The sequence below is a fragment of the Python bivittatus genome, unplaced genomic scaffold (assembly GCF_059951505.1).
Source record: "Python bivittatus isolate LINGU-HERP-01145 unplaced genomic scaffold, Pbiv_v1 ctg000610_np1212, whole genome shotgun sequence".
Lineage (NCBI taxonomy): Eukaryota > Metazoa > Chordata > Lepidosauria > Squamata > Pythonidae > Python > Python bivittatus.
The window spans coordinates 23,384,595-23,402,062 of record NW_028277088.1 but is presented as its reverse complement, the minus strand read 5'-3'; the positions used below and the strand labels follow the sequence as shown (position 1 = coordinate 23,402,062).

Below are 17,468 nucleotides of genomic sequence, written 5' to 3'. Positions count from 1 at the left end.
ACAACTAAAGTGCTTATCTAATAACTAGCAATAGCTTTTACCAGATATTCTGATAGAGCTGGAAAATATGCTAGAAATTACACAGAGGAAGGTAACTAAATAGAGCTGGAAAATATGCTAGAAATTACACAGAGGAAGGTAACTAAAACAATAAAGGGCTTAAAACAACTTCCTACAAGTTAAAATATTGGGGTTTATTTTAAGCATGTTTTTTTTGGATAAACTAAATTAGCTGAGTATTAATCTATGCTATGCCAAAATCAAGCAAACTGTACTACGATTTAGCACAATGTGCAAAACCAGCCAGTTCTCTAAAACTGCTTTTCCCATTAAGATTAATTCACTGCATCCTCCATTTAATAGCTGATACAATCTTGTGTTTTTTACTTAAGTTTATCCCAACCTATCTTTTGCTAATCACATTCATACTACAGGTAGTCCCCAGTTTAAGAATGATTTCTGTTCCCAAGGTCTGTCCTTAAGTCAAATTTGTATATAAGCTAGAACAGCATTATTGTATAATACTGTGTAACTAATATAGTGTAATTAACTCAAATCATTGTGTATTTAACTTGAATTTTGCTGCAATAGGCTCCATTCTTAAACCGGGTGTTCTTAATTCAGGGACTACCTGTAATGCCAGTACTATTTATAGGAATATGTAATAGCAACATAACTTACCTAATGTTGTGATATCATGTAAGAAATAGCTGGTCTTTGCTTCATTCTCTGACAAAAATCTAATCCCAAAGTAGCCAACTGGGTAGGCAATCAAATGTTTTACACTACATAACCAATCTACTGGCCATCTCTATCAGTATGCATTATCCTGACCTACTATTCCCATGTAGATGGCTTGTGCTACCTTCTGGAATAAAACCAGCAGGATGAAATTCAATCTTAGGCAAACATTTTATATTCATAACTTTAACTACCGAGCTGTTATTTTAAGGTGTCACCACTAATACTGTACTTAAACAAGAATTTTTTTTTTAAATCTTGCATTTTTTTCCTCTACAATCCTAGATATGCTGCAGATGCACATTTACTGCAATTAAATGAAATTTCCTGCTGTTCTGAAAGTATTAGTAAAAAAAATGTAATAGAGAACTCCTGAATAAATTAAACCAGTCTGGAATCCATAATACATAAATACACTCTGATTATATACTGTAATGCTCCAATAGTTTTTAATAAAACCAAAATAACAATCACACCTTGTATTCAATAAGCAGGGAGCAATAATCAAGATGTAATAATCTTCTGAGCAATAACTGGAATATAGTTTGACTCCACTTCTAATCCAATCTACAACTTCGGCCAGTACTGGACCATCACTTCCATCCAAAACGCAACCCACTACATCAGTGTTATGCTTCCAAAAGAGGGCAACTGTTGCCTTTGTGTACTTGAGTTGTAACTACTGCTCTAGAACAGGGCACCTCTTTTATAAGTGAAGGAGCCTAGATAGCATGTGGGAAATTTCACAAATGAAGAATGGCAGCAACTTAGGTGAATACACGCAATGCCCACATTACAACTATGCAGCCTAACTGGAAACTTTTTTGTTCAGATACAAATCTCAGTAATACTGAACTGATCTAGTTTTAAAACAAATACTTGTTTCCATATCAATCTGTCTAACCATCTGCTGAAGCTTTTCTCCAACCACCTCTACTACTAAGAATCAAAACAGCAGAGGATAAGAGAATGCTGGGGGTGGGAGGGGAAAGATGCTAGGATGTCAGGTTCAGCCGAAGAATTACACTAGACACTCAGCTTCTTTATTAGCGAGCACCTAAGAGACAGAATCTCATGAGATTAATTCTAGTTCCCCCAACGAGAGCAACTATAACCATTAAGCCCTTAGGGAGGAGCCAGTCTCTTCCTCCTTACTTTCACACAGTCCAGCTGGGGGCTGAGGAGATGCTTGGAATGTCACTTCCCCCTCCCTGTAACCTTGAAGCTCCATTCCCGAATCCTCCCTGCTCATGCCTTCCATCACACAGGGTGTCCCATTGAACTTATTCCTTAAAAGAAGAAGTTAGGCAAAAAGGTTTTTTTCCCCCTCCCAGGTGGTTTAGGTATGTTAAATATTTTAAGATAGTAATCATGTATTTCCTTACCTAGGAAGAGGAGCCATTTAACTCACCAAAAGTTACTTCCAAATGCATATGCATTACCTCAGCGTTTCTCAAACTTCCACAGATCTTAAAGTTGCCAAGTTTGAGAAACATTGCATTAGATAGTACTGAAAACCAATATTAGCCAATTGAGGGGCTTTTTTTCACACTTTGGTATTGGATGAATTACGGTTCATCCAACGTACAAAGTACGGTTGTATGTTAGTATTTTCAATTCTAAAGCTGTCTGGTTTCAATTAATAAAAGTGTTTATTTTTAAAATATGAATTGCAACTTTAAGTACCGCACCTCTATTGGCCACTTTAGACTGGTGTGGCTACAACACCCTCTCTTCCAGTCCCTAAGCCAGTGTTTCTCAACCTTGACAGCATGGCTGGCTGGTGAATTCTGGGAGTTGAAGTCCACATATCTTAAAGTTGCCAAGGTTGAGAAACACTGCCCTAAGCTCTACCCTTCAGGACTGTTTGCTCCAGGAAGTGAAAGAATCCAGTTCTTTTGAATCAGGCCCCCTCTCTTTAGCTCCAGATGTTCAGCCCAACTTCTGGCTCAGAGATCTAGATGGTGGCTGACCAGCTAGAGAAGAAGGGCTGCATGATAAAGCAGGACAGAGGGAGAGTCTGTTTCTCTGCTGCAAAGTACAATGGTACTTATCAGCTTTTATGTAGGTTGATTTTGAATATACATTTACCCACTTTTAGAAGAGCACTAAAGCCATACAGTATTTAGAAATAGCTTGAAAAACAGCAAGCAATTGTGGGGAGAGCAACTGAAAGGGGAAGTGGGAGGGAGCTCTCCCACTGCACTGAGTATCTGCCCCTGGCACTTTAACTATTAATCAGGTTACTTTTAAACATGGGCTTAGCACACTTCTGAAAAAGCAGTAACCCTGTGCTCAAAAGCAATCTGATTTTGCAAAGTCAGCAAAAGAGCATTGGATCTGTAATTAAAAATACCCCCCCAATACAGTTGACAGGCTCGGGGGTGGGCTGTGGGGTGAAGCAGGATCTCTCCTGCTTCATCACAAAACTACTCAGAACATGTCAGCTGCTTGGGGGGGCTGGTTGACAAGTTCTAATCAGTCAGCTCTCCCTTTCTTCTGCCCTTGCAGCTCAGAGATAGCTCTTTATCAGCCAGATCTATGGCTGTTAGATCAGATCAGCTCCTCCAACCAAGCTTTTCCTGCTTGCAAAGCTGTGTCAGGACCAGGTTTGATGCCCCAGTTCATATTAAGGAGAACACTTAGGGGATGTTTTCCTGTCAATTGGTGACATTTGGCAACAGGGAAGGGAAACAAAGCTGAGGAACCCACTAATCCTGAGCTCCTGAATGAAAGGCAGGATAATCTAAAAAAATTCTTTTCCTTAATTTGTCCTGCATACAGCAGATAAGACCGCTATTTGGTGATGCCCCTACTGTGGCAAAACAGGAAACAGCAATGGGGACAGCAAATGTTAGATCATTATCATTTTCTGCCACCTCAAAGTTGGGTGGATTGCACTTTAATTTGGCTGTGGGATAGAGCCCGTAGAACCACACGTAACTCCTGCAGAACTTTAACTACTGTACTATGAAACTTCAGAAGTACCAATTGTCTCTTGACCATACAAGCCAAATTACAAATGCTTATACACTGAGGAAAATAAAACCCGTTTTTTATTTCTACAAATGTTTAAAACAGGAGGCTCAGAACTGAGATGCTTCACCCTAAAACCATATCCTGCAATACAATACTCTTAACAATAGTATATATTATTACCGAGGCAACTGTGATTCGGGCTTGATTTTCAACTGGCCTCTGCGGTGTCTCAATAAGAAATTTCTGTCCTTAATTAAAGTTTCCTGCGGGGAAAAAATAATAAAAGGAACTGCGACTCAATGCTAGAAGTTCCCACTGGGGTGCAGTACGTGTGGTCTTTTTAAATGTGTATTTCTTCACTAATATGGAGGATTAAAAAAAATTCAGAGTTGGGGGAGCGGGCGATCCGTGTGATCCTAGATCTCGCAAACTTTGTACAGTCAGCACTCAGGGGACTACGACTCAAAACCATTTTTCCACCAAACCATCTTGAGAGCAGACCACGGGCAGACCTAACTCCAGTTTCCGTCCCCTGCCGATTCCTACGGCCAATGCACTGCGCGAAGGGATAAAAGCTAGAATTGCCTTCCGACAAGATCTGCTGAACGAGTACCTTTCCCAGAGACGCTCTTAAAGCGAAATGCCTTGCGGTGTATAAGAGGTGGTCTCCAGACGGGACGCCGCTGCTATAAGGGCGGCCGTTCGGGCTAAGCCAACAACTTTCTGGAAAGCCTGCAGTTGAAAGTCCAGCAAGGCGCGGCGGCGGCGGCAGCTTTAACAACTTCATTAGCTCTTTACGGCCGAAAAGCGAGATCCGAGAGAGCGCCGTGTTTCGGGCTAGAGCGCGACCGGCGCATGCGCTGTAGTTCGAGAAGAACGACTAGTGACGGTGGATCGTACCTGCCTGGACATGGTTCACTGCCACCAAATAATGAGCTGCTGGATTCCTAAAAAATTCCACAGTTGCTGATGTAAATATACAGAACTCTAGCTTACAGCGCAAAATCACGCAATTATATATGCACCGTGTATATATCAGAGCAAAGCAAAATAGGATACAAGCTTTCGAATTTTCCTGAACGCTTTCTCGGGAAAAATGATAAGTTTATATTATTTATTATTATTTATATTTTTTTAAATATAAAAAAATATTTTTTTATAAATTATTTATATTTATAAATAATTATATTATTTATTATTTATATTTCAAATTTGGCACCGCCCATTTCGCTGTGGGGTGACGGGTTTTTTTTAAATTTCCAAACATTTCGAAAAATGGAGGATCGATCATTGCTTGCTTGTTCATCCTCGCGATGCTGTGGGTCAGTCCTAAGTACCACTAGAAGAGAATACAGTATGTGTAGCTTAGGGTTGAACTGTGGAGTCCTCAGGGTTCTCTGAGCTTGGTTGCGCAACAGAAACTAGGCATCTGATAGATCACTGTGCTCCACTGACTTTTTTATATTGTAAAGTTTTAATTAAAAGTGGGAAGCTAGCATGCTAAAAAGCAAAGAATGGGTTTATTTTAATCTCCAAGAATACCTCTAGATCCCCAATCGTCTTAATAGCCGTCCCTAGAAAATAAAGATGGTGGATGAACGCAACCCAATACTTTGTTGCAATTGTATCCACCTGAACAGAAAGAAGCCAAGAGTAAGTAAGGGTGGCGGAGAGCATGCTGTGAGAAGACAGGGTGGAGGGATAGTAAATTGGTGCTTTCTGATTAGGTACTGTTCCACCCTGGTAACTATTTCATGAAAGGATAAACTCCCTCAGCAGCTATTTGGGGAAAACTCCTACAGTGCATTCTCAAAATCCCAATTTGGGAACTCTGACAAGCTGAAAGGCATTCTGAGACGATGAGGTATGGTTGAGTCTGAGATGTTTCCAGGTATGTTTGATGGTTTTGAGAGCATTTTTTTTTTCTGAAAAGAGATATTTTGACCTGGACAAGAATATTTGCCTTACCCTACTTCCTCACAGAGGTTCAGCATGTTGTTTGCTAAGAACCTACCTCTGCCCCACCCTTGGCCATAGCAATATGCAGTCATGATTACAGCTGTGAAGAAGAGAGCCTGGTTGAAAAAAGCAACACCTTTTCACCAGCACAACTCACAGGTAATCTTAAATGCTGCAACGCTTTGCAGCTCCCTATCTTAGCAGCCACTCAGATTTATTGTTTGCACATGGTCAAATGCACAGTATATGAATTAAGTAGGATTTTTCAAATTTGGCAATTTTAAGATGTCTCTGATTAAGTCTCACATTCCCTGTTAAGAACCACTGCCACTTTTCCCTTCTCCCTGCCCACCCACACTTTTATTTGTTTACCATCTTGCCTAATTAAAAGTTCTGCAGACCTCAAAAGTTCACATGGTATTTTCTGACTTTTGGTCAAGTAAATGCATTGCCTGACTATCAAGTTTTAGGCGCAAGGAAAGATAGCTAGTTCCTACTCTTAAACTGGTATGTCATGATTAAAGGTTTTAACTAAGCTTGCACATACATATTTGTTTATTAATCATATAAGTTTCTTGTTTATTACTCCATCACTTAGTTGCATATGTGTAAAAACAGTATTTCTGAAACAAAAAACCCTGTTTTCTTCTTGGTGATGCACATATTTTAATAAACATATTTTCCATTTTTAGAACTTTAGAGGAAATCTGTTTTATTTATCTGCCAACTTTGGATTCTGTTAGAAATAATATTTTAAAAAATGTGACCAAATTAAACATTTCAGTTAATTAAAGTCACTTTGGGCCAGTCACTCTCCCTCAGCTGAACTCACCTCACAGGATTGTTGTTGTGAGGAAAATAGGAGGAAGGAGTATTAGGCTGCCTTGAGTTATTTATAAAAATAATAAAGGTGGGATAAAAAATCTAAAGTGTAATGAATTGATAAAATGCTTCATTGCTACTGACCCAGCCTGATACCTTCCAGTTATATTGTACTACAAAGTCCGTAATTTCTACCCAGGATGGATATAATGGGAGTGATATGCTGATTCATCCCAATGACATGAGTTGGGTGTTGGAGCTATAATTTTAATTTATGAGGCTAAATCTTATATCTGGGAGTAAGTACCATTATATACAGGTTAGGTTATTTAATGGATACCAGAGAGTGTTGCCCATGTGTGAGATCTGGGGCACTTTCTTCCAAATCATTTCTGAAGCAGTTACAATCCTAAAATGCACACAGGAATGGTTAAGCTTATAGAGGATGGATTTTTTTTTCCTCTTGCATTGTGAGTGCTATGCACTGTGATGTTACCCAGATAATTTAACATCTCGATAAAGCTGCTGAGTGAAGTCATCTGTGAGTTCAGGGTGAGATGCCATCAGTGTGCTGATAATACTGAACTACATGAGCTAGGGTTGCTATCGAAAGCTTGAACCAGGGTCTGGCTGGGCAAAATCTATGAAATCCCTCCAAAACCATCAAGTTGCTGTATATCAATACAGGTAGTCCTTGCTTAACAACCCTAATTGGGACTGGAAATTGACCTTCACCTTCTTCTTCCCCGTTGCTGATGATGTGCGCCCAGCTGAGGCAGATGCTGGCCCTTCACGAAGTCTTCATTCTGGAGGCCTTGCAAGGCTGCACAAAGGCCTCATGAGGCCTTACAAAAGGCCAGCAGCTGCCTCAGCCAGGCATGCCTCATCAGCACTAGGAGGAAGAAGATGGCAAAGGTCAGCTGGGGGCAGCAGGGGTAGGCAGTGGTGGAATGCAGGGCAGCCAAAAGGGCAGAGATGGGGGAAGATAGGTGGTTGGGGGGAGTTGAAGCACACACTGGATGTAAATGCAAGCGGATTCCCAAGCACCCAAATTTTGATCTTGTGACCGCTGGGGCACTGCAGCAGCTGTAACTTTGAGGACTGGCTATAACTATCATTCGTTCAGCACCATCATAATTTCAAACAGTTGCTGAATGAATGGTGGTTAAGTGAGGACTATCTGTAAGTGTAAGGAGTTGATTCACGATCCAGGAATCATCTTGGACTGATAGCTACTGCTTAAACAATAGGGGAGGAAATACCAGGGAGCTTTTGACCAGGTTTAGCTATCCAGAATGTGGTAGCAAGACTATAGGTAGGTAAATCCCACCATTGCAGGATAATGCCTTTTTAAAATCGCTGGCCTGGTTACCAGTAGATTTCCTGGCCCAATCTGAAGTGCTGGTTCTCACCTATAAAGCCTGATGCGGAATAGCACCAGGATATCAGGTACCACCTTGCCAGGATTGAATCCAGTGAGAACATCTTGAGAAAACCTATTAGACTTCCTCTTAATTAGAGGTTAAAGGTAAGTGGCCTCCATATTTTGGAACTCTCTACCCCCAGATTTCTACACAACCCCTTTCCTTTTGGTATTTCAAAAAGCAGCCAAAATAACTCTATTCCACCAATTGTTTAACCCTAGCCCTTACACTTCCAGATACCTTCCAGATATTGCTGAATGAGACCATGCAGTAGCCCCAGCCTGCAGGACCAGTGGTGAAGATTGATAGGAGTCAGAGATAAATAATCTTTGCCATGGGGGTGTTTGAACTAAAATCCTATATTCTGAAGGGAGGACCATTTCACTGTGCTTTTTAAATTTTCTTTACCAATATTACATTGTGGCTAATAATAATTTCAACCAGCAGATGCAAGAAATTAAGTATACAAAACAACCTTTTGAAAGGTATTTAATGATATGTTAAGCAAGAACTTGTTTCAGGGGATAACAATATAATCATTTATTTGTTTTCTTATTTTAAAAAAAATCTTTTAATTTGTACAATAAGATTCCTGAAATTTAAATTAAACTAGCTATTCTACAGTATGTTTTTTTTTTCCCAGTTTCAGAGTTATCTGCATTCTTCTATGCAATTACACATCCTCCTTTCTCTTTAAAAGGGTTCCTGTCTTCAGGAATGCCTTTCACTAGAGGGTCTTCTCCAGATCTTTCTTCAATGTAATTTTTAATTTCTTCAGAACACTTAGACACCTTAAGGAAAAAAAAGGGAAAGAAACAGATATTGAAATTGCTTTATAAAAGCAGGAAAGATTCCTTTGATTTGCAGAGTTTATAACACTGAGGGAAGAGGAGGAGAACCACCTTGTTATGTATCAGTGTATGTTGGGTATTTATGAAACACCAGCATCCCAGAATAGCTTGCCTGTGAGAATGCTGCATAATAGAAATGACCAGCTTTCATTTTCCCATGTGCTGGATAAAACTCTCCCCCTGTTCTGTAAGGATGGAAATAAGTAGTATTTTTCCTTCCAAGGAAAGCCTAAAGCTATATAAGCTTTGTCACCCATTACCTTGGAAGGAAGTCAGGTGTCTGGCAATAACTGGAGGCACTGACAGCCAACAGAAGCAGGATATAGATCAGCAGTGGGGATAAGACATTTCATGCTGATTTCTGCCAACTCAAAAATGTATATATAGCATTATGACTCAGAAATGGTGAAAGTCACATGGCATACAAAGAGTACTTATGTGATAGGGCAGTCTAAGATATTAAAAGCCCAGGTCATTTTGATATTTAAGAAACACTGACTTGGAAACTGAGACCTCAAACCAATTTGCAAACAAGGATGATGCAGAAATAAGATAATATGCTCTGGAAAGGCATTCCTAGTTAAAATTCTAATTGTGGTGGCACATTGTCAATATATGTTGTATATAATCTGGAAGATACCAGTGCAAGAACTGACACATTCATGTCACTGAATCACTAAATTTGCATTCCCTTAAATAAAAATTCCTGCCATGATATGATCATTACTATATGAAATGTAGCTTTTCTAAATTTTTATTCTATTTTTATTTATTTGTGAATTTATAACCACTTCAGTTAAGACCGAGAAAGATATCTATATATGAAGCTGCCTTAAACCAACTTCATTCAGTTCAGATCCACCAATGGAAATACTTGGATAATCTTTTATTTGAAAAACAGATTGATAAGAGTTGGTCAGTGATTCTGCTTGAGAAGGTGTCTGAGAAAATTCATTTGTTCAAAAAGCAAAGGGGAAATAGTTATTTTATCAGGACTGGTGGGATATGTATTTTATAAAGGATAAAATGAATACTTTTCAGGGTTTATGAAAAATTTAAAGGGCTTGTTTTAGGATTCTTTAACATACAAATTATTTGTGTAGTTCTATTTCTTCTTTTAAAATCCTTAATTAAGAAAAAAAAATGCCTACTTCCCTGTATACCTACCAAGTTTCCTGCCCATCAGATTTTTTGGGGGTTTTATTTTAAGATATTTTGATTAAAAAGATTTAAGTAGAAGTCTTTTGGTCTATCACAGCTAAGCTAGGTAGGTACCCAACCCTAGTATCATCTATTTTGAAAAGAATTGCTCTGGGCCCCATTAGATTGTGCAGGCATTTTGGAATATAAAAGTGGTAGTTGCCTACAGCTCAGCACATTTGTTTGAAAGTGTGTTTATTTATTTATTAAATTTATATGATGCCCATCTCCCCCAGAGGGTTACTCTGGGCAGCTTATGATTAAAACCAAGGCAATAAAAGCAATAAAAATATAAATACCTCCCAATTAAAATCACAAGTAACAAATCTATAAAAGCCAGTGTTCACCTGTCTAGAAAAAAAAACGTAACTTCCTAGTCAGTGCAATACTTTTAGTGTCTATGTTATATTGTTCCTTTTAGTCACCTGATTTAGCATTTAAGGAGCTACTACATTGCAGTATTCCAATTGTGTCATTATTGGAGCTCTAATCCTGACCACGCCATTGTGAGTTGAACCAACCTTTGAGGTCATAAGTAGGACTTCCCCAGCTGACCTACTGCCCAGGTTAGATGATATCAGAGACGCAAACTCTTAAATGCTTGATTCCAAAGCCATTTAAAGCTCTTCTCAATGGAAGAGTCTTTCCAATTGGAGATCTATGCCCCCAAATAAATTTTTTAGACAATGCTTAAAGACATCTCTACAGAAGTTGGGCAGCCAATAAATTTATATAAATAAACCTCAGTTCACACAGGGAGTTATGGGATAATGTCTTGAGATCAAACTGCTTTTTTGATTGCTTTTAAAAATGAATCTTGTTTATATGTTTGGGTGTTGTTTATAGATTTTTTAATTTTCATTGTTGATGTTTTTTAAGATTGGGAGAGATATACATACACACCTACACCTACACATATACATATACACACATGCATGCACACACACAGCTAGCTCTGGGTTTCTTCTGGAAGAGGAATAGATAAATATAAATCAAATCAAAATAATATTAAGAATAAATACATAATAAGATGTTAAGATAAATGTGATTCTTTTAGTTGGAGATGCTGGAAATGGAACCTGTACTATCTGAACGCAAAGCAAATATTTACTTGGAATTATGGTCACCTCCGTAAATATCAGCAACTGGATATCATTTAAAAACAGCATAAAAGCATAATACATTTTAATATATCCTGGTACCTACATTGCCATTGAGTTGATTTTATAAATTTGTCATTTCTGGTAGTGCACTGGAGATGCTATACTTACCTACTTTACTACATATTCAGGAAATACACAGTTGTCAAGATTTCTGGAAACAATCTCCATAGTCAAGCAAACGCCTCAATTTTATGTCATGGAAATTATCTGTCATAGCAATCATAATTCAGAATACTGCTCAGAATGCTATTTCCCTTTGACCGTACATTTCTTCCATGCTGTACTATACCTTGGCTCCCTTAAGTCTTATATTTAAGCTATAAAAAATTCCAAAATTAGCTCTCTGCTTGTACAACCCATAATTAGCCTGTTCACGCTTCTTCCCTTTCTTGGTAATTGCAGGTTTTATTTAAGCTGTGTTTGTGTCATCCAGTCTGCCATGGATAGACATTCTTCATTCCCAGGCTGTGGTTGGTGTTACAGGGTGGGAAGGTAGGGAGGAGAAGGCAGTGAGGACTAGCAGAAACAGCCCAAGGCATTTTGGTACCCAAGAAGAAAAATGCAGAAAGTTCCATTCTTCATTGTAAAATATAATAAATTGAATCAGATATAGACTAGGTAGGTAGAGGGAAACAAAGTCCCATAAAGATGAAATCTATTACCAGCAGAGACAGCCCAAGGCATTTTGGTACCCAAAATAAGAAAATGCTAAAAGTCCCATTCTTGGTTATAAAAAATATAATAATACATTAAATTGGTTCACCAGCTTGGCTTCCCACAGGCATGGCTTAATTTTTAAAAAAACAAAGGGGAATAAACCCACAAAAGATACGTTTCAGTGAAGGCTGATTGTACTCAATGGGCACAGCCTGCTTGCTGCCTGACTACAGAGGGAGGGGTAGAAATCAAGTAAGTGTGGGGAGAATGAGTTAGGAATGCTAAAGATGAGCAATCCATATGATCATGTCTTATTGCAAGACCCATTATTAACTAATACATAAATATCAGGTGATTTTTAAAATAATTATCAGAAAGACATCAAATGAAAATAAGAGGAAAGCATACAAAAAACAAGAATGTAGCCCTGATTTGTAAAAATAAATGAGAATGCTTATACGTTTTTCTAAAAGCTAAACAAACCTGCCACTATAGATTTTACACATACAACTTTTGAGTGTCATCAGGCTGATCCCTTTTAGCAATGGAATACAAGGCAAACTCTGTAATCTCTATTCACTTTGCTTGTGAATTCAGAGAGATGGGGGAGGGAGGAGAGGAAGTATTAGTCTAGAAAATCCTATCTGTTCTACAGCTTTCTCAAAAGAAAATGTGGAATAAACTTACCGGGAGAAAATATTGGCCTCCTTAAGTGTGGCAAGTCAGTCAAATTGCCCAATGGCATTTATAACCACACTAAGCATATTGCAAAACAGACCTTTTTCAGTACACATACAGCCATTGAAAACATTGAAATCCTATTGTTAAAAACTTTCTTCAGAACTTTAGAGAAAAAACCACTAGCGTACTACTTACAGGTTGCCTTTCCAACTTGACTTCTTTTCGAAGTTGTTCTACTTCCATTTTCAATTTATCCTTCTCACTTAGATCATCTATGTTGATTGCTGGCATTGCTGAGTTGGAGAAAAGAGAAAGTGTGTGTTGTATGTGTGTGTGTGTAAGAAAGTAAAATAAGATTAGGAGAGTACAGCTGCGGAAAGAAAATCCTTACTTTTTGTATGAATTCCTCCCAATTTCTCTGAAGTAGCAATGTCTTCTTCAGACAGCTCTCTCAAGCTCCTAGTAACTATTTGAAGGATTTTAATCCATCAGCAGAATTTGTCCTAATCTGATTAAGTCACAAAAATTGCCCCCTCCCCTTCTAGTTTTTATTGCTTCAAACCAAAATGAGGCATTCCACATGCATGGAAAGCAAGCCAACCTTCCTTCATGTGTCTTCATGCCATGCCCAAATTGTAAAAATAGCCCTAACAGAAAACACAGACACAGAAGAAATCAGTCCCTGCTATACTGAAGCTTAGACTGCTCAGAAACCAGGAGAGTTATCATGGGAAAAAAATCCCTTTGAAAAATTTAATCTGGAAGTGACACACCTGTTCACACTAGGCAAAGACGTTTGAATGTAAACTGTCTTCCGTCCATGAAGGGAGCATGGAATGAGTTGTGAGGGGTGGCAGGGTGAAGGAAGAAAGCCATTAGAGGCAGGATGTGTGCTGCTCCTTTTGCTACAATGGAAACACCAACCATGGTGAGAGTTCCACAGGAAACAGGTTTGCTAAGGAAACATCTGGCCTTTTTTCTGTGCCAAGCTGGAGGACCCAAACAATGGGTGTGTTTGGAAAACAACATGGGAAAATAAGGAAAGGCAAAAGCTTATAGAACAGAAAAAGGCTTGTCCCTCCAGGCATATCTGCTATATAGCTCATTTAGATGATAGCTCATTTAAGTTAATGCCCCATAGAATGCCATAGGACTTCATTCTGAGAAGGCATACATAGGGTTGTTCTACATTTCCCAAGCTATACTTTGACCAAGTTAAATAAAAATGCCCCCCCCCTTTTTTTTGTATTTAGAATATCCAAAATGCTGATTCCAAGTTTGTGCTTTTTTTGTTGTTTGTGTAAATTGTTTGCAGATTTTGTGTCCCCTTTCTCCCTCTTTATTTTAATTAGCCCTGGAACCACTGGCAATTAAGCTACATTAAGAAAATAGTACTCTAGGAGTTAAATTAACTAAACAGCATATATTGAGATTATTTGCTGATAATATTGTACTTAGAATTGCTCAGCCTAGAGACTCCTTAACGTTGCTGATGGAACTTATACAACTATATAGTTTGGTGTCAGTTTTCCAAATTAATAAAGACAAAACTCAAATGTTGACATGGAATATGGCAGAGGATGAAAAGCAAGGTGAATACCTAACAACAGGCTTTAATACTATTTCTAAGAAGGTAAGATATTGGGAATTTTCTTGCCAAAAAACAGTAATGAATTATTTAAGAAGAATTATTTACCAACCTGGAAAAATGTACTAACAGATATTTCTAGATGGGAAAAAAATTAAACCTGTTCTGGTTAGGAAGGGTTGCAGCTGTTAAAATGAACATCTTATTAAGTCCAAATTTCTTTTTTCAAATGATTCTAGTCTTTATTGAGAATAATTAAATGACTGGCATAGACAAATAATGAATTATATATGGTCCAATAAAAGGCTATAACAAGGAGGTGGGAACCTTTTTTCATATGCAGCAGCAATGTTGTAAAGCCCAACATTGATTCATTGTGAATGGAAAAAGTTCTGAAAACTGTAATCCCATTGCAACCTGAAATGTTCCTATTATATTTCACTAAACCATATATGCCTTGACAATACACTGAATTTGCATTGTATATGTTAATGGCTGCAAGGATTTATATGCCTCTTATTGGAAAAGATCTCTGATTCCCTCTTCAGAAGAATGGCTAACTAAATTGTGGGATTATGCCTCAATGTCAAGAATAACTTCTTGACATTGAGTCACCCGTTGGTGGGAGATGGGCGGCATATAAATTTAAAAATAAATAAAAAAACTTCATATTTAAAAAGTAAATTATGTACAATTTAATTCCACTTGGAAACCATTCTTGGACTACAGTTGTATAGATGGAATCATGCCACATCCAAAATTTGGAATTTAGGTATTCATATCCTAATCTGATATATAATTTACATAATTGATTCAATGTATTGTTTACTATCTGTTGTCTTTTTTAATGACTTGAATTGTGTTAACCAAGCACTTTTAGCTTAAAGTTCAACAAGGACACATGGGATTTTATTAGGAAATGGATATGAAATATTTCATATCATAAACTTGTAATTATCCATCTGTATTTCACTACCTGTATCTAGTTCTATTTATATCATCTACTTCTTATATTCTTCCAAAAATATATAACAATAAAATAGAAGACAAATAAATGGTTTGCAAATGTATTTTGAATACTACAACTAAGGTGTTATTTATTCCCAGGATTATTTCCCCAACCCCCCACAAAATGGCAATGTGGTATAAATAAAAAAGCCATGCTGGATTGGACTAAAGACAGATCTGGCCTGGAATTGCCTTCCCACAGTGGCCACCCAGAAGTGTAGGGGGAATCCACAAACAAGATAGCACATTTTCTCCTGTGTCTGATAATTCTGTAGGAAATATACAGAATACAGTCATGATGACTAATAGCCATCAACAGCCTATTTTGTTTTTTCTTTTCTAAAGCCATCTAAGCTGGCAGTCTTCACCTCAATTTGTGGCAACAAATTCTATAATTTGTGTGCAATGTGAAGAAGAACCTCCTTGGCTCTTCTCTAAGACCCCCACTATAGTATTTACCTGCACTGATAACCCCAGGACCTGGTATGAAAGAATTGCTCCACCCAAGCATACTTTTTACATTGCTATTGGATTCACTCTTACTTATACTTTCAGGCAACCAGCCTTTTCATCTTCTGATTCCAATATAAAATACACCTGAGATTGTTCTAGGCTGCTTTGATTGTTTCAATTCTATTCCTAGTCTTCCTTCCTTGCCACTTGCCCTGTGTCTGCAGTAGCTTAGGTGAAGGAAGCAGGAGTGAAACTGAATAGAATTAAGTACAGTGGTACCTCGGGTTACGAACGCCTCTACTAACGAACATTTCGGGTTACGACCAGCTTCGGCAGGAAAAATTACCTCGGGTTACGAACGCCTCGACTAACGAACCGGATCCATGGCCATTTTCCCTGCTGCCACGTGGTCGCAGCTTCCTGTGGGCGAGGTCGCGGTAGCAAGGAGACGTTCGGTGAGGCTTGTGGTGTGATTTGCGGTGTTTTGTGAAGGTTTTTGGTGTGCGTGTTAGCATGGCTCCAAAGAAAATGCAGAGCAGGCTTGGCAGGAGTAAGGCTCTGAAGAGAATTGCCTCAGGTTGCGACCAAATTCGGAAGGCGGAACGGATTAACCGGATTTACATTGAATCCTATGGGGAAATTCGCTTTGGGTTGCGACCAACTCGGGATACGTCCAGAGTCACGGAATGGATTAAGTTCATATCCCGAGGTACCACTGTAGTGATGCACCAGGGAAAATTGAGTGTTTCCTTCCGAGCAGGTTGAAAAGAGAAAAAAAATCCTTCTCTTCTGCAGGAGACAAGCCAGGATATAAAATAATACATTTTTTTAAATAGCTTGGAGAGTAACTACCTTGAAATGGAAGTTTCCCATCCATTTGTGGAGGTATTATTGCTTATACTCCTAACTGAAAGCCAGAACATCTGTTCTGATAACCTCAATATCCAAATTATAAAACCTTGTAGTGAAATTAGGCTGCATTTTATCTGGTAACATGTAAGAGAAAAAATAGTGCCCATGATTAGGATACAAGTCATGCTTTGCATTGCACGGAAAGAGTCTCAAACTCAGCTTCTAGCTTTTCCACTTTAAAGGATCAGGAAGCAGATAAGATCCCTCTTAGTCTGGGACACTGAAACGCCACTCTGGTCAGCGGAAAACTCCATAGCAAAATAGCTGGATTAAGACAGTTTCCGATGCCTCTAAAGTAAACCGTGTATCTTTTTCCTTATGACCAATATTTGTTTTAATATTATATTAAATCAGATTGTCCCTCTTATATCCAGATGACATTGCCTATAATTTACAACATGCAAACTATTTGCATGAATTAACCCAAGGGCTTAAGTTTGCCCATCACCTACCCCACAGATGAGTCAACCACAATTTAGTGTGTTACAAATGCCATTGAGGGTAGAATTTTATGAAGTTGTGAGATCAAAGACCATCATCCTTCCCCCCATCATTTCCTACATTAAGATGAGAGCTAGAATAGCATTACTAAGCAAAAGAAGATAATCCCTCGATGACTATGCAGAAAACAATTTATTCCATTTTCTGACTTCACACTGAATCATAAGCAAACCACATAGATTGGAATCATAGAACATGGTGACTAAAAAAAGGTAGACTAGTTGTGAATTGGGATATCATGTAAATATAGCCTATGTATAAGAGAAAGCAAATAGGAAACATTTTCTTACCTTCTCCCAAGCAAGGAGATGATGCTTTGGGAAGGCAGAGAGGTTTCTGGAGGTGTCTTGCTTGAGGGCTTGCAGGCCTGACAGTGAAGATTTAAGGGCCATATTCAACCCATATAAAGGCAGGTTGCAATATGACATCTCTGTTGGTTTTTCATTCATAACGGTTGACTGTAGAGTTCTCAGTCACTGTAACCTGGGAGAGATAATCAGATGCTTTGTGTACAACTTGAAAAGCAGCA

General features: G+C 38.4%; 2 protein-coding genes across 4 annotated transcripts in view; both read right to left on the bottom strand.

The window, feature by feature from the left end:
• LOC103054577 (putative acyl-CoA dehydrogenase 6) overlaps positions 1–4,633 on the bottom strand; it is a 51,364-nt gene extending 46,731 nt beyond the window's left edge. Inside the window, exon 1 of one of the 2 annotated variants that reach the window (XM_088150592.1) lies at positions 4,334–4,633. In XM_088150592.1, the coding sequence (XP_088006718.1) occupies positions 4,334–4,507 (174 nt within the window). In that variant the 5' untranslated portion in view covers positions 4,508–4,633. The remainder of the gene's footprint in view (positions 1–4,333) is intronic. The other variant, XM_007429727.4, reaches the window with a different exon arrangement.
• Positions 4,634–8,400: 3,767 nt separating this feature from the next.
• Positions 8,401–13,394, bottom strand: LOC103053683 (guanine nucleotide-binding protein G(I)/G(S)/G(O) subunit gamma-11). 2 transcript variants are annotated; one of them, XM_007429724.3, is made up of 3 exons: positions 13,251–13,394; positions 12,673–12,770; positions 8,401–8,716 (listed from the first exon to the last, which is right to left on the bottom strand). In XM_007429724.3, the coding sequence occupies exons 2-3, from the start codon at positions 12,766–12,768 to the stop codon at positions 8,591–8,593; spliced, it is 222 nt and encodes a 73-aa protein (XP_007429786.1). In that variant the 5' UTR covers positions 12,769–12,770; positions 13,251–13,394; the 3' UTR covers positions 8,401–8,590. The 2 variants fall into 2 exon arrangements, with proteins under 2 accessions (XP_007429786.1, XP_007429785.1); XM_007429723.3 differs by having other exon boundaries at positions 8,403–8,716; positions 12,869–13,367.
• Between the last annotated feature and the right edge of the window lie 4,074 nt (positions 13,395–17,468).

Excerpts from the sequence above, each read along its gene's own strand:
- LOC103053683 (XM_007429724.3), bottom strand. The coding sequence starts at position 12,768 with ATGCCAGCAATCAACATAGATGATCTAAGTGAGAAGGATAAATTGAAA. Across the intron at positions 8,717-12,672 it reads TCAAGTTGGAAAGGCAACCT|GTGTCTAAGTGTTCTGAAGA; the intron begins GTAAGTAGTACG and ends TTTTTCCTTAAG.